At 46.8% G+C, this 16,172-nt stretch overlaps 2 protein-coding genes and 1 pseudogene across 8 annotated transcripts in view; 2 read left to right on the top strand and 1 right to left on the bottom strand.

The window, feature by feature from the left end:
• Positions 1 to 198: 198 nt before the first annotated feature.
• Ebi3 (Epstein-Barr virus induced 3) lies at positions 199 to 13,489 on the bottom strand. Of its 3 annotated transcripts, none has more exons than XM_063267725.1 (5): positions 13,351 to 13,489; positions 3,078 to 3,207; positions 2,617 to 2,795; positions 964 to 1,118; positions 199 to 604 (listed from the first exon to the last, which is right to left on the bottom strand). In XM_063267725.1, the coding sequence occupies exons 2-5, from the start codon at positions 3,131 to 3,133 to the stop codon at positions 449 to 451; spliced, it is 546 nt and encodes a 181-aa protein (XP_063123795.1). In that variant the 5' UTR covers positions 3,134 to 3,207; positions 13,351 to 13,489; the 3' UTR covers positions 199 to 448. The 3 variants fall into 3 exon arrangements, with proteins under 3 accessions (XP_063123795.1, NP_001102891.1, XP_038940131.1); NM_001109421.2 differs by lacking the exon at positions 13,351 to 13,489 and adding an exon at positions 3,835 to 4,168; XM_039084203.1 differs by lacking the exon at positions 2,617 to 2,795.
• Rps21-ps2 (ribosomal protein S21, pseudogene 2) lies at positions 4,307 to 9,681 on the top strand (annotated as a pseudogene).
• The window catches only part of Zfp119bl (zinc finger protein 119b like), a 29,805-nt gene continuing 25,439 nt past the window's right edge, over positions 11,807 to 16,172 (top strand). For 2 of the 5 annotated variants that reach the window (XR_010054903.1, XM_039084322.2), the window contains exon 1: positions 13,776 to 13,898. Coding sequence is in view for 2 of the 5 variants with exons in the window: in XM_039084322.2 (XP_038940250.1) it covers positions 13,833 to 13,898 (66 nt within the window). In the remaining 3 variants the exon portion in view is untranslated. Of the gene's footprint in view, positions 11,831 to 13,679; positions 13,899 to 16,172 lie in introns of those variants that run through there. The other 3 variants (XM_039084324.2, XM_006244394.5, XM_039084325.2) reach the window with 3 other exon arrangements.

Below are 16,172 nucleotides of genomic sequence, written 5' to 3'. Positions count from 1 at the left end.
TACTTAGGAAGTAGAGGCAGGCAATCTTTGTGAATTTGAGGATAGACTGGTCTACAGAGCCAGTTCTAGGACAGAGAAACCCTGTCTCAGAGAGAGAGAGAGAGAGGGAGGGAGGGAGGGAGGGAGGGAGGGAGGGAGAGAGAGAGAGAGAGAGAGAGAGAGAGAGAGAGAGAGAGAGAGAGAGAATGAATGAGAGAATGAGAATTATTCTTATTTAATTAGGTTTTCGAAATAAATCACATTTAAAGTTCACAAAGTCCCGCACTGATGGAAGGAGAAAGAAGATCCCTACAGTTTTGGAAATTAAGGTCTGGAGAGGTCAAGTGAATTATCCAATGCTTCGGAGCAGCACAGTACATGCGAAGTCAGAATTCGAACTCAGGACAGGCCACTCAGCCACCCTCAAGTAGTCAACATCACGGTCTGATATCAAGGATGCAGTCCCTCTTCAGGGCTTCTGGGGCGCCCTCTCTACTTGCCCAGGGAGGCTCCAGTCACTTGGTTTCCCATAATCGGTGAGGTCCTGGGCTGACACCTGGATGCAATACTTGGCATGGGGTTGTGTGTTCCTGAGGGTGAAAGTCGTGGCTTCAATAGGTCCCACCTGTGGGGAGAAAGGGTGTCAGGTTAGTGCTAAGAGGAGTTGGAAAGGACCACAGTGCACTGGGGAGCTGGGGAGCTGGGGAGCTGGGGAGCTGGGGAGCTGGGGAGCTGGGGAGCTGGGGAGCTGGGGAGCTGGGGAGCTGGGGAATTGTCTTGATGGGTAAAGAGCTTGCAGTGAGTTCAAATTCCCAGCAAGCAGGGAAAGTCAACTGCTGATCACACCTGTAATCTCTACGCTCCTTCAGAGAGGCGATAGGCTAGGCGGAGACACGAGGTTACCCAGTGGGATCCAGGCTTTTACTTCTGAGCTCCGCTCAACTACGCCTTCTTCCAGACCACGCCCCCTCCCGTGAACCTCACCTGGCGGAAGTGAGAGGCTCCTCGGCGCCGGTAGCGAAGTCGGTACTTGAGAGAGAAGATGTCCGGGAAGGGCCAGGAAGCAGGGGGATGCCAGAGAACCTGCAGGCGCTGTCCCGCTTTGCGCAGGCGCACGCCTTCCGGAGGGTCGGGCTTGACTGGTGGGAGCAGGACCTGGGTCAGGGTCGGCTCTACTGGTTCATCACGCACACATTCCTTCATTTGTGACTCTCACTCATTCATCCATACGTTCGATCTCACCCTCAGGTAGCCATTCATGTATTTGCACCGTGGATACACGTAGTGGGTACACTTCATTCTTTCACTTATTTACTTAATTCTTCACTAATTCATTCCTTTACTCAGTTACTCACCAGCTCACCCACACATTTATTTGTTTGATTCAAGTGCAGACTTGTTCCTGGATTGATTAACTCATTCATTTACACTTATCATTTATACACTCACTCATTCAGGGATCCATGTTTACAGTCATTAGGTCATTTACTCATTCAGTGTATCATTTGTGAATTCACTCTTCACTCCCTAATGGAGTCATTCATTTATCCATGCACTCAGTCGCCATTCATTCATTTACTCGTGTCCTTCATGTATTTATTATGTCAGTTACACATTCACTCATTCATTATTAAATCATTCACTCATTCACTCATATTAGTCATGCATGCATTAATTTATTCCTTCATTCCTCTATCTGCTCAAGGGCTTTTCTGAGATACAATTCTAATAGCACAAATCTCTGCTAGAAGTGTCTCCATTTCTCCACCTGCTTCTAGAACACTCCTTCATGACAACACAAGCCACCTTCCTATCCCTCTCCAGTCCTCAGCACTCACGGGTCTCCTGCCTCTAGATTCCTCTGTACTGCAGCCCACATTGTGTGGTCTGAGTCTGGGTTGCTCACTGAGCATAGTATCCTCACGGTCCCACTACACAGGTTGGTGCCAGAGCCTCATTCTTCTTTAGGGCTGAGTAATGTTCCTCTGTGTAGATGAACATTGTGTGTCCATCCATCCACAGGAATACACATGGCACTGGTCTTCTGGATGCTGTGAATGATGTTGCCAAGGAGTTGTAGGGATGCACATTTTTGTTTCTGTTGAGCAGATACTTACACTTGGAGTTGTGAGATCATGTGGAGATTTCATGTTTAAACCCCTGAGGGCTGTGTAGCCTTTCACTGACCTGCATCAGCTTTTGTTCTTGGCTTTCTTTTTTGAGACAGGTGCTCAGGAGTGACCCTGACTTGCCTTGAACATGATCTGTAGACTATGCTGGCCTTGAATTCTCAGAGATCTGCCCACCTCTGGGATTAAAGACCTGTACAGCACCCCTGGCTTTCATTCTCTCTTAACTGTAACTGTTGCTTATGTTTAATGGCATACTTTGGGGGAGACCTCACTGAGGAGCTGACACTGGAGCAGCGACCTAAGAAGTCCAAGGAAGGAAGCAGTGCTAAGGCCTTGGGGCAGGATGGAGCCTGGGGTGTTGAGCCAGCAGCAGGAGGCCTGTGAGGCAGATCCAAAGGTAGGAGGCTGCAGGGACCAAGGAGGATGGGGAGGTGTTTTGGGGTGGGGGGGAGGATGAGCTTTGGAATGGAGAGGTTGGAGAGGGGCAGGGAGGACAGACACTTACTGATTCGTTCCGCCACAAAGGCTAGAAGGCTGCTGTTGGCGCCGCCAGGGTGCACTACAGTGACATTTAGCAAGTAGGGCACTGTGGAAAACAGGTGCACGTGGGGGATGGTGCAACGGGATGCCTGGGGGGTCCGTTGCAGGCAGGGCTGGCTCTGCTGCTGGGCGGCCACACCGAGCCTGCATGAAAGGCACCATGGGGAGTCAGGAAAGGAACCTGGGTGCCCGTGGGGCCCCAGCTCACCCACAGCTGACCGTGGGTCATGCTCAGGAGGTGACATGCTCAGGGGCATATGGGGCTGTGGATTCTGAAGAACTCCCTAGAATACGACACCCCACACTTGTTCTGTTGCTTTAGAAGCAGGCTCCCATGGGGCCTAGGCTGCCTCCTACCCTGAGTGGATCAGGACATTGGAATCTCTTGATTCTCAGCCTCATCCAAAACCCTTTCCATTCTCTCACCTGTAAGTGGCAATGAAGGACATGGCTCTGGTGGAGTTGGGAGCCTGGAGTGGCATCCAGGAGCAGTCCACAGCCACAGGGTACCGAGAAGCATGGCATCGCACTCTGGGCTGGCTCAGATCCACTAGCGCTAGAGGAGACGAAGGAACATGAGCTTCCATGTGCCTTGTAGGATTCTGTTACACATGGAAGCACGAGCTCCTATACCCACTACAAAACCCAAGGCTCTCAGCTCAATTTCTAGATGAGAAAGCTGAGTTTTTAAAAACCCCCTTCTCTCTTTTCTCTTTCTCCTCCTCTGTCTCCTTTCTCTTCTTTCTTCTACCTCCTCCTCTTCTTCATTCTGAAGGGTCTTATGTACCCTAGGCTGGCCTTGAACTCCCTATGTAACTGTAAGTGACCCTGAACTCCTGAGCTTCCTGCCTTAGCCCCCTGAGTGCTTCATACACGTGTGCCCCACCATACCCAATATCTCCTACCATTTCTGTATTATAGTTGTTAAGTCACAAAGGTGAGGCTTCGGGTTTCTGAGAGTCAACTGTCTAGCTCCACAAATCTCTAAGATCAAGGGTGCCTCTGCCAGGATAAATGAGGTTTTGTCTCTTCATGTCTCAGTTTCCCTGTCCCTATCGTAGAATGAGAACAGGTCCAACTGGTATAGGTGTGAGTTCCCACCCAATTGCAGATGACCGCAAACTGAAAGTGAAGGGTTAGTTCCCTCTGCCCAGGTGCCCCGGTCCCCACTGTGTTCACCTACCTGTCCCAGTGTTACCAGGGGAGCAGCTGGCCCAGAGAGCAAGTGACAGGAGGAGCAGCTTGGACATACTCTGTTCTTTGGATCCGAGTTAGTGACCCATCAGAGAAGGGGTGAAGGACCAGGGACTCCCACAGGAAACCTGGCCCTACGTAAGGACCTGCCCAGTGTGACTCAGTTGCCCAGGGTATGGGGCAGAAGATGGTGATAGTGACGGGAACCCTGAGTCTGTCACCAGCTGCTGTGTGTGTGTGTGTGTGTGTGTGAGTGTGTGTGTGTATGTGTGTGTGTGTGTGTGTGTGTGTGTATGTGTAAAGGCCTGAGGTAGGGGGAGGGCCCCAAAAGGGAGAAGTCACTGAGTTGCTTTCTTTCCGGCTGATGGCCAAGGGGAATCCCCAGGAAGGGGGCATGAGGCACAGGGAGAGGAGGGAACTGAGAGTAACAGAGACAGAATCGGGAGGGGGGAGGGGAGAGAAAGAGAGAGAGAGAGAGAGAGAGAGAGAGAGAGGACACTGTTCTAGAAATTGGATGGTGGTCCTCTCACCACTCACAGTCTCCCCAATACTGCGTCAGGCTCCAGACAGCAAGGAGCAACTTCCACCTCTAGATAGTCCCCAACTCCAGGGACACTCTGAACTGTTAAAGACACCTGTGCAGAATACCCAAGGAAACCCCCAAGGACAGGCTGGAGTCTCTGGGAACTCCAGGTCACATGTGTTCCGTCAACATCAACAGAGCCCAGAACCCCTGGGGATTCAGGGGATTTGCCCAGAGACAGGGAGAGGCAGGAGTAGGGACCCTGCCAGGAAGGTGACAAAGAAAAATGGAAAGTCGGGCATAACAATAACCATTTGTCATCCTAACGTGTGGGAGGCTGAGATAGGGGATGTCTGTGAATTTAAACTCCAGCCAGATGCACAGGGAGACTGTTATCTCAAAATGGAGAAAAGAGTAGTGGATGAGGGTACAGGACCTCAAGTTCAGCCCCCCCCCCCCCCACTCACAGAGACACACAGATACACAGACACACACACACACACAGACACACAGACAGACACAGATACACAGAAACACAGGTACACAGACACACAGACACAACACAGAGATACACAGATACACAGACACACACACACACACACACACACACACACACACCCATGCACCCATGCATACATGCATGCATGAACACCACAACCAAAAGAAAAAACAAAATGAAAAACCCCAAGATGAACCAAAGCATTGAAATGAAGAATGAGAACATTGTCTGTGATTATCTATTCACTTTTTAGCACTGATAAGAAGAGAGCCCCAGGGGTTGGGGATTTAGCTCAGTGGTAGAGCGCTTGCCTACCAAGCGCAAGGCCCTGGGTTCGGTCCCCAGCTCCGAAAAATAGAAAAAAAAAAAAAAAAAAAAAAAAAAAAAGAAGAGAGCCCCAGGCCTCAGTGCCAGCCCCAGCCCCTTCCTGGGGGTATTAAAGACATAGGATTTACCACCTGAGCCATAACTCCATTCCCTGGTTTCTTTAAACATTGCACTGCAGACATGTTTATTATCATACCTATGTTTTGGGTCCAGAAGCTCAGACTATGTTCTTAGCTTACTAGCCCCATCTTTGCCCTTACTCAGTGCTCTAGACTGGTTACATTTTTCTTGTCAATGAGTTTATACTCCTGGAGGGATGGTTGGGATGTAGGTGACATGCGCAGAGAATTTCGACAACCCAGGTGTACAGTGATGGGACTCAGAGGGTCAGAGTGTAGGGAGCCATAGTGTGATAGAGACAGCTGGGCACCATTAGTTAGATCCTAGGCTGACCTTCCAGTGCACAATGGGTTCAGGACAGAACAGGGTGGTGAAGGTGGTCCCAGAGGCTTCACCTCATACAGGTAAAGGATTGTTGTGGTTTGCCCTGGAGTTATCTGTATTTTGATGCTAATTCCACTGCCCCAAGGACAGCTGCCTAGTCACATATTCAGGAATCAGGTGACTTCACCAGAGCCTCCCCTTTGAATTTGTAAAGTACAGGTGAGGGGCAGGTACAGGATAGAAGGAGGCCTGTCATTGGAGGAGAAGGAAGGATGGGCAGGAGAGAAGTTTGAAGGAAGAGGAGGAGACTAGAACAGAAAGGAGAGACGAGAGAGGGTGAGAAGCCATGGCAGGTGATGTTAAGATTATGTGTATTTACAGGTTGTTATTAATGTTCTCAATGGATGGATGGTATCGGGCTTTGTATGTTTACGTGGGCAATTATATTTTATCAATTGGGTCAAAGATTATTGTGTTGTGTGTTCTTTAATGTGTAGATTTAAGTAATGTAATGGAGTGTGGGGAGAGTGGTCTGGGCCGCCTAGTGCGGACCTGCGGGGTCTTTTTCTTCTTTATTTTATTTTTACAACAACAAAGGATGGAGACTGAGCAGCTGAGCCGAGTCTTCCCTCAGCGGTCCCGGGATCTGGCTGAGAACGCACTGTATGTCCTTGTCCATCTGTCTCTGTAGTTAGGAGGGACAGGGTAGGGGTGACACACATTGTGGTGTCACCTGCAAGTCACTATACTTAAAATCAAGGGAATCAGTGATCCATGATGCTCCCAAAAGCCACAGGCTGGCCCAGAACAGAAGGGAAACAGAGGTAAGGTGGTGACAGAGGAATGGTGAGGCTAGATGGACAGCCTGAGGTGGAGCCAGGAGTTACGGAACTCACCTAAATGGCATACAAGAGAGAGTTGTGGTACAGTGCCATGCTCCTGGGCCTCTTCCCATGGGCATGAGAAGTGGAGAGGAATGGGAAGAGGGACCTGGGGTTCAAGCTCATCATTGGCTACATAGTGAATTTTAGATCATCCTGGGCTACATGAAACCCTACCTGAAAAGGAATAGGGGTAGGTAAGAGGGGAGGAAGAAAAGGAGAAGGAAGGGGAGGTGGAGAAGGGGAACAGGAAGAGAGACCCTTCTACAGTGAGCCTGAGTAATGGTAAGTAACAAAGTCACAGATGTGTGCTCTGTGCCTGAGGGGCCCTGAGCAGCCTGGATCCCGTCTGCACCCTCACTGGTCTGTTTGTGGCTCCCATCACTTGTGCCCTGCTTCACAGAGGCAGTACCTCTATTCCTTGCTGCAAGGTAACCCTCTTCTTCAGATCTGGCTTAGGCAGGGCGGCCTGCTGCACCTTCTTTGGACCGATCTGTGATCTGGTAAGGGGGCTCCATGAGCGGCCATGATGAGACAAGCAGGGATCAGTGACTTTTGCACCTCTGCTGGGCAGCTTGATAAAGGGTCACGGATTCAGGGTTGGAGCTGAGCTGACTCAGTACTTGTATTAGTACAGCCCACAGCTGAAAACTTTGAGAGTCCCACTCTCTGCTCTCTCAAAAAGAGTAGGAGTCACTGTAGAATTCTTGGTTGTGTCATCATGGCTGTCTTAATGTTCATGTTAGGTCATATTAGGGAAACATATGACTCCAGCAGGGTCATCTTGGAAATGTAGGCTTCGAATTTTCAAAACCACTTTCTGCGTTCTTAGTAGACCAGTGAGCAGGGACAGCCTCAGTATGCAGAACGATGCCAGCGAGTTTGTGGACCTGTATGTACCGTGGAAATGCTCCTCGAGCAACCAGATCATTGCTGCCAAGGTCCACATGTCCATCCAGATGTATGTGGCCGAGGTTGACAGGGGCACAGGCCGTTTAATGGCCAGTTTAAAACCTATGGTATCTGTGGGGCCATTCGCAGGATGGGTGAGTCAGATGATTCTATTCTCTGATTGGCTAAGGCTGATGGAATTGTCTCAAAGAACCTTTGTGCAGAAGAAATGGGGAATAGTTTGTTATAAATAAAAGTGATAATCACATCAGATCTGGCTTTGAAAAAGAATTTTCAAAACCTACTTTAATAAGGGTTCTTAAATGTTTTTACCTCCCTTCTAGCCCGCCACCCACCAGAGGTAGTGGAAAGGAAAGGTCAGTAGGGCGAAGGGGCATGTAGGCCTGTTTCTAAACAGTTCTTTTGGGCTATTCCAGTCTTCGTTGTCAGGAAATCAGCAGTTCAGTTCGAATGAATCAGCAGTGGTAGCTCCACCCACTCGTTAACATTGTTCATGAATCAGCAATGACAGTTCAATCCAGAAGAAACCACAGGGTCTGTCTGCCAATTGCCCCAAGTCTGCAGAAGTGGCAAGAAGCCAACAGTGTATCATGAGAAGTTCTTTGGTGTGTTTTTCTCTACAAAGTCACAACAAAAGATGACTAGCAAAGAAGGCAAGGGAACCAATGCCACAAAGTTGTCCACCGTCTGTTGGGTTGTACCTCTGCCAAACATCATATGTCTTCTCAAGTGTCCACTCGGGTAAAATATCACATGCCCTTTTTCTAGGAAGCTTTCAGAAAAACACCATGTGTCTGCTTCAGCAAAACATACTCTCATCAGACACACTCCAGAAGAACATCATATGACACAACTGAGTCTCTAAAGGAACCAGAAATTTCCACTTCATAGGAGGGAAAGCCATTTGGCACTTGTTTACAAGTTGTAATGAGAGTTCCTCTTGTACCTTGGGCCCACCCAGGAGTTTTCAACAACTGACCAGGCGTTCTATAATCAGCATTAGAAGGTGACTCTATTTGCTATTTTCCAAGGTCAGATAGAGCAGCCCTGGGATTCTAGATTACCTGGACTAGAAGTAATACAGAATGGCAGATGAACATGCCAGTCAATTATTACTGTGGGTTTCAAGCAACCTCAGTAGAAGGCAAGCAGGACACAGGACAAAATTCCTCCACATATACAGTGGAGTATAGCAGGAAGGCACCTGGATGAGGGTTCTTCTCTACTGCTGGCTGCTGCTTCAGCACCATCATCGATGTCAAAAACTGAAATGTCGATTCAGTGGTACAACCAAGATTCCTCTGGGGACTCCAGAACAAATACTGACACTTGTGGACCAAAGAGCTGGGGTGGAAGAGACTGCACACACTTTGCTATTTACTGTCTGACTAAACCTCACAGTGGATCCCAACATAAGAGAGACACCTGCATCTATTTAAAAATAAGGCTCCCATTTTGAGTAGGGGTTGAGTAAGGTTTAAGTTCCCAAGACCTCCCTGGGAACTGAGGTCTGACTTAGCAGACAGACATGTATGTGGGTAACTGACATCTTGGTTGGTAAGTTAAAACATGTTATTAGATAAGTTTCATCCTGCTTGACAAGTTAAGACATGAATGTTAGGCAAGGCAAGTCTCCTGACAAAGTTGAAAACCCCAACCAATGGGAGCAAAATAAGTGTACAGCAAAGACATGCTCCTAAGGAAATTTCTATCTCTAAACCTTGAATGTCCGAATAACTTGGCATAGATTGATTTTAGGCTTAAAAACCCTGTATGGTCTTATCTCAAGGTCATGGTTCAGCTCCAAAGACTGGAACCTGGCCCCGATCCATCAGTATTTGGATGCCGTGTTTAATAAACCATACCTATTTGACTGAGATTGGTGTTTGAGTGGTTTGTGCAGTGATTCCCCGACCCAAACAAAAATAATTATGTTTTCCTAGCACTTGGGAGGCAGAGGCAGGCAGAACTCTGTGAGTCCGAGGCCAACCTGGTCTACAGAGTGTGTTTCAGGACAGCCAGGACTACACAGAAAATCTTTCAAAAAACCAAACCAAACCATGCCAAAACAAGCTGAAAAAACCCTTATGCTTAATCTGGTTTACTTAGTATTCCTAGTGATGCAGAATTGAGAAAAAAAGAAATCTGTAGATTCATATATATTTCCCATAAATAAGACTAAGGCAATAAAATATGTGTAATGTATTCATCGGATTATTAAGAGGCTCCATAGTAAAACAAAACAAACAACACAACTGTCTGATTCAACAGGGCTGAACTGATGACTAAAATCCTGCCTTACATTGATGGGTCTTCTCTGTAGAACAATGGATTTTTGATGTATATTTTTCATATTTTTAAATTAAAAATTTTTAAAACAAAAAGAGCATCATAGAAGATTTTTCATAGCTGTCCTAAGGTATGACTAGCTTAGAAACCATCAAACTTCCATTGTGCTTTTTCAGTTTCATAGCAAAACCAGATTAATGTCCCAGAAATGGGACCTCAGCTCCCAAGAGGCTGGTCAGAGTGGAGGTCTGGCTCAGTAGATGGATGGTGCCAGCAGAGGTTCAAGTCACCATGCTTTCCTTTCTGACTGGGATGGTGGGAGCCTCTCACCTCATGTAGGTGCCATGGTGCTACAAAAGTCTTGGGCTCAGGGTTAGCTTTGCCAGACCATACATTTCCTCTGGCCCTACTAGGTAACCCCTGAGCTCAGATATATTCTAAGATTGCAGGTCTTTGGAATGGGGATTTGCCATCACTGAGTCATCTCCAACCTCCTGTAGTCAGGGCTTCAGGTGCTTGGGAGCACAGGCCTAGGAGCACAGCATCAGGGCTGGAAAGGAGTGAGGTACCACTTTTCCTTCCATGCAAGAGCTCCCTTGTAAGGCTGACAGGAAGGAGTGGTCTGTCTTCGGGTTTAAAAGTCCAGGATATGGAGGCTGTTGAGTGGGCTCTGTCAGCTGGAAGGCATGCAGCCAACCTCTCTGACACCTCAGTAGAAGGTTGGCCATGGGTAGATGTCATCCACCCAGGACCTGTGTGGAGATCCCAGTAGCATATGTAATGTCATAAGACATCAGTGTAGATGATTCATACATGACATACAACATTTTAGCCTCTGGAGCAGTCACTGCCTAGATGTGTGGTGAGCAGCCCTCTCTTGAGGTCTCAGATCCTCAGTGTCCCAACAAGAAATGGTTCCTGTCACAAAGGAGCTCAGTAAAGATCTGATGATCATAGAATAGATTCAGTCTTCAGTCTAGATGCTGGAACAGGTCAAAGGCCAAGTGCACACCTTGGTGCATCATGACACGAGTGTGATTGGGCAGATCCTATATTCATGGTTATTGCTCATTTTCGTATAAATTTCTTTGCTTTTTGTCTTTATTTTTTCTTTGTCAGCCTAAAATAGCATTGGCTGTTTAATCCAACAGAAACTGCCCAGGAGATAAGAATTTCCACGAAATGCTCCTCAGGTGTAGGAAGTGGTAGGAAGGTAACTGAGTGCTTTGCTTCCTATCGTGACACTGCCAGTGTGGTGGATTTCTGTTTTGGTCAGTGGTTATACTAACACATACCTAGCTGTTTTGCTGAATTTTCTCTTTTTCAGTGCTTTTAAAATTTTTTTGTTCATATTGACTTCTGTCTAAACATTCTGAATTTGTGCCATGGAGACATGTGTGAACAGACATACCATAGCACATACATAAAGGTTGGAGAAGGGGCTTCTTTCTGGTGTATTAACATCAGAATATCACTTGATTACAAGTTTTCTTACTCACTGAGCAAACTAGCCGATTCCTCTCATAGTACTTCCTCCTGACCCACCCATTTCTGTATGTTAGTTGTAGTAGCTCTATTTTAATTTTGGGATAGAAAATACCGGGCGCTCATTCTAGAGCCCCTCCCATGCCTGCCCAGCATCTGTTCACTGTGGTGATATGTATAAAAGCCTTTATGTATGACTTTAAGTGAAATGAATAGTAAAGCCTTTGTGTCTGGCTTGGAGAGAAATGTTTCAGCAAAGCCTTTGTTATGTTTGGGTCAATCAACAGAAGCTGGGAAATGGTTTTGAGACTGAACTTTGAAGAAATGTCTTTTCAGGGACTCTGCATTTGGTGCTGTGTGAGAACTTGTAGCTGTACCGACCTTGGCCCTAAGGTTCTCCTGGCAGACCTGGAGTTCTTACTTTTGATTATGGGTGGCCATGGTCAAAAGGGACTGAGATTTGTGTGGGCTGTCTGCTCTCAGGGGCATCAAGGGCCAGATAACTTTGGGAGGTGGATCCTTTCCCAGCCCCAAATTAACCTTTTTTCTTTTTCTTTTTTTCTTTTTTTCTTTCTTTTTTTTTTCCCAGAGCTGAGGACCAAACCCAGGGCCTTGCACTTGCTAGGTAAGCGCTCTACCACTGAGCTAAATCCCCAACCCCCAAATTAACCTTTTATAATGTTTGAATTACTGGGGTGAGCCAGCTGGGTGTCAGTCTTTTTCCAAGAAGGCTGAACCCCTCTGCTCCTCAGAAAGTGAAGGCTTAGCATCTTGGCAAGCTTCTCTCTTTGCTGTGGCCCCTATGACCAACATCAGTCAACAGTACACTGAGCTTTAAAGAAAAGTTGTTTTGAGGAAGGGTTTGGTTGAGTTGCCCAAGTATTTTGTCAGTACAGTCTGTAGTCATACCAGGCCTTAACCTTGGGACCTTTCTGATTCACCGTTCCATGTGGTGGGAATTTAGAAGCGAATCATTACTCTAAGATCTAAATTCATGTGAAAAATTAGCAAATTGATTCTGCTTTTAAAAAAGGTAATTTAGTTAAAGGTGTTTCAATTATGGTTTTTAGAAATCAACTTTTGGTGTCATTAATACTTTTTTTTTAAAAAACATTTATTTATTTATTATGTATACATCATACAGCTTTCTGCCTGCATGTATGCTTGCAGGCCAGAAGAGGGCACCAGACCTGATTATAGATGGTTGTGAGCCACCATGTGGTTGCTGGGAATTGAACTCAAGACCTCTGGAAGAGCAGACAGTGCTCTTAACCGCTGAGCCATCTCTCCAGCCCCTGGTGTCATTAATACTTTATTATTCCTATAATGTGGCCTTCATCTCCAATCTCTGCCAGTCTTTCTCAGCCCTCTTTCCATGCAACGATTCCTTCCTTTCCATTTTATATACGTGTCTTGTTTAGGTTGGAGGTGGGCCTTTGGGAAGCTAGGACTATCCAAAGCTTTATCAGATGCCCCGATGAAAGCACCAAGGGAACATTACCTTTGTGACCTCTTCAAGGACAGATTGGGAAAGTCTGGTCTGGTCGAGCATCTTGAAGGAGTCAAGGGAAACCATCATCTTCAGTTATCAATCTCATGGCCAATGTGTGCTCACTCTGAGGTATCCTGTGTCCTTTTAGCCAACACTGCTAAATTTTCTTTCTGCTGATTGTCTCATTCTCTACTTACAGTGTAGTAGTGTACATCTTAATAAACCCGCTTAAAATGAGCCAACACGGTTTACAAAACATACTGATCCCAAACTTACTATTTTTGTATTCTCATTCTAGGTTCTCACTCTGGTCACCTCCCCTTTGGAGGCCAGAATAATTGGTTTTTGGGTTCATAGATCAAACTCATTTAAACTTTTTTTTTTTTTTGGAGACAGGACTTCTTTGTAAGTAGAGCAGGGACAGCTTTGCTGTCCAGCCGTTAGGAAACATAATATAGTGAAGTGAATTAACTTTGGCAGATCGAGCCGAAGTGTGTCCCTGAGAAATTATGCCATGTATCTGGTGTAAAAAAGCTTTATGGGGGTAGGGGGGTAGGAGTGAGGTCCTGGGGAAGACAGACATGTAGACAGACAGACAGACAGACAGATGGGGAACAGAAGAATGAAGGCAGAGATAGAAAGGGAGCGCACACCTGGAACAGAGAGACGGCCTGCTGAGTAGAGAGAGTGCTGGCGGGTGGACACATCCTCCAAACACACCAGGCACACCAGGTGGCATCAGGAGGTGATGGCAGCCGATGATGACACAAGCCACTGCTAGGTCCCTGAGAGTATGCTTGTGGAACTGCCCGTACGCTAACAGGCGCAAGTTCTACGGCAATGCCAGTCTCTCCAGGTCTGGGACAGTTCTGTGCCTAGAGCCGAGGCCAGGTCTGGGAACCACTGTGCTGTGACACTTCATAGCACTCTGTCTTTAAGGGAGCTGTCACTCAGGCCTCACTAGCCAATCACGGCTTCTAGACGGACCCGCCAGTCAGAACGGGGAGAGCATTTCCGTTCCTTAATGCTAAATGTTCGGGCTTGCGTCTGAGGGAGGCTCTAGTGGTTCCGTGTCCTGATCTGTGACCCGCTTTCGGGAGCTGTGAGGAGAGCGGGGCGATTCGGGATCCACGCCATGGTGAGCAGGGCCGACGTCCCCATTCCGGGAGGAGCCGCGGAAGACTGTGGGGTTCGTCGCGGGGTGCGTGAACCGGCGGCCAGACTCGAAGCCCGGTGTGATTCCGTTTGTTCCTCTGAGGTCCCTGCACCTCCCAAGCGGAAGCGGGGCGTCCTACGGCTTAGATCCCCTGGCTGCGCCTGCGCATAGTATGGGGAACGGGCCTTGTGTGAAAAATATCCGTTGCTGACGTCATCATGAAGCGAGTGTCGCTAGGGAAGGCAGATGTACTGACTCGCAGAACTCTACTTTCTCTAGTGTGTTCTAGAAGTTCTGCACTCGGCACTTGACGTTCAGGTGTAGGATCCGTCTGCGGTTAATCCTCTGCAGGCGCAAAGTTTGTGTTATTAACACATTGGCATGTAGATGCCTTGGCGGTCCAGTCACGTGTGTTAATAAGGCCAGACTCACTGGGTTTCCTGGCTTCATTCATCGACATTTACTCCATTTTAATTGTGTATTTTTTTCTAAGTTTGCTCTCCCGTTCTTTTGATCTCTGCCCTTTCCCAGAAGGTACTGGGCAGGCAAGTTTTTCCGATTCCCTGATAGAACTGGGTGGGGAGGGAAACAAGGAATAATACCATACATTCAGAGAAAAGATACATACTTAAAACCTGAGTTTGGAGGCCTCTAGTTGTTTAATCTCTTCTTCAATAAAGTAGGGAAGGTTATATTAAGGAAGGCTGTATCTCAGCCAGAGGAGTTGTCTCTTCCTTTTTTGGAAGAAATACTTTCTATCTTTTGTCTATTTTTTTTCGCTCTTTATATTTTCTCTCTTTATTGCAGCTGTTTTTGAAGTTTTGAAGTCAGAGGTTGTCACTGTTTAGTGTTTATAGAGTCTTGATTATTTTTTCATTCATGGTTACTTATTTTTATCAGTTTCCCTTGGTATCAAATATGACACTTTTTATTGGGCATTTGTTGAATTTGTAACTCAAATTCTGCATTATAATATAATGTTAACACACTAGCCAAGATGGCAGCATACCATAAGGTTGCTTTCTACTCAAGGTTAGCTCACTTCCTGCTCAGGTGAGGCCATCTTCCATCAGGAACAAGTCCCAGAAGGATGTGCACTTCTCAAGGTTAAATGTACAGTGCTACAGCCTCCTCTTTAGAAACACCCCGGACTGGCGAGGTGGCTCAGCGGTTAGAGCACTGACTACTCTCCCAGAGGTCCTGAGTTCAGATCCCAGCAACCACATGGTGACTCAGCCATCTGTAATGGGATCAGATGCCCTCTTCTGTGTGTCTGAAGACAGCTACAGTGTTCTTATATAAATAATAAAAAAAAAAAGAAATGCCCTTTTGTGAGGTTAGCATAAACATAAGAGGAGATGAAACCTATGGCATGGTCTGGGCAGGTAGACCTCCCATGGCTGTGGAACAGAAGAAGGATGCCATGGCAGAGATGGTTGAGTCCATCCTTGTCTCACGACAGAGATTGTATTGTGGAAGCCAAGCTTTGTTTATCATCTATCTGTTTTACCTTCTCCTCAGTCCTCCGACACAAAATGTTGCTTGGCCCCATTTTATCCCAATTGAGTATGGTCTGGGCTGTGATCAGACAGATCTCCTTGTTGGCTGGAATTTAAGACTTTCAGATTTCAACTAGTTAAATAGTTGAATCAAATATAAAGCCTTAGTCTTGTGTGGCATGTCTACACAGTTAGAAATACAGCTTCCAGATGGCATCATCTACAACAGTCACACTTTCAGCATAGCAAGAGAGTGCCTTCACTGCTTCCACCTGAACTCATTGGAGGTTTCCCAGGTCCCATGAGGGAGCTATGTAGGAAGCAAACAAGGGACGTACCATGTACTCAGAGAACAGATAAGGACTGAAGCTTCAGTTTGGAGGCCTTCAGTTGTTTAATCTCTCCCTGGAGAGGCTAGTGATGTTTATATTAAGGAAGCCTATAACCCAGTGAGAGAAGTTGGCTCCTCACTATTTGGATGAAATATTTTCTTTGTCTTTCCTTTTTCCCCCTCTTTTCCTTCAGAGCTGTTTTCTGTTTAGGTTACACTCCTGTCATGGTTTACATTAGCTCAACAGTGCCATGTCCCTGTTGCTGGATGCTTGGTCTTCAATTAGTAGAACTGTGTAAACTTAAGCAGTATGACCTATGGGAGAAGGTTTGTCACATTCATTCAGGTGTGTCACTTTTAGTTGGACTTTAGGTTTCAAGAGACCAGAGCAAGGCAGGTGTTTCTTTCTGCTTGCCTGCCTGTGTATCACACTCAGCCCCATGCCTGTCTACCATGATACTTCCTTTAAAGATGACAATGGACTGTCAC

The sequence above is a fragment of the Rattus norvegicus genome, chromosome 9 (genome assembly GCF_036323735.1).
Source record: "Rattus norvegicus strain BN/NHsdMcwi chromosome 9, GRCr8, whole genome shotgun sequence".
Classification (NCBI taxonomy): Eukaryota; Metazoa; Chordata; class Mammalia; order Rodentia; family Muridae; genus Rattus; species Rattus norvegicus.
Note: the sequence above shows the minus strand (reverse complement) of the source record. Positions and strands in the feature narration are given on the sequence as shown.

Coding starts and splice junctions, on each gene's coding strand:
- Ebi3 (NM_001109421.2), bottom strand. CDS start 3,901: ATGTCCAAGCTGCTCCTCCTGTCACTTGCTCTCTGGGCCAGCTGCTCC. Junction 2,796..3,077: donor TCCTTCATTGCCACTTACAG/GTGAGAGAATGG, acceptor CCTTTCATGCAG/GCTCGGTGTGGCCGCCCAGC. Junction 1,119..2,616: donor CTTTGTGGCGGAACGAATCA/GTAAGTGTCTGT, acceptor TGCTCCCACCAG/TCAAGCCCGACCCTCCGGAA.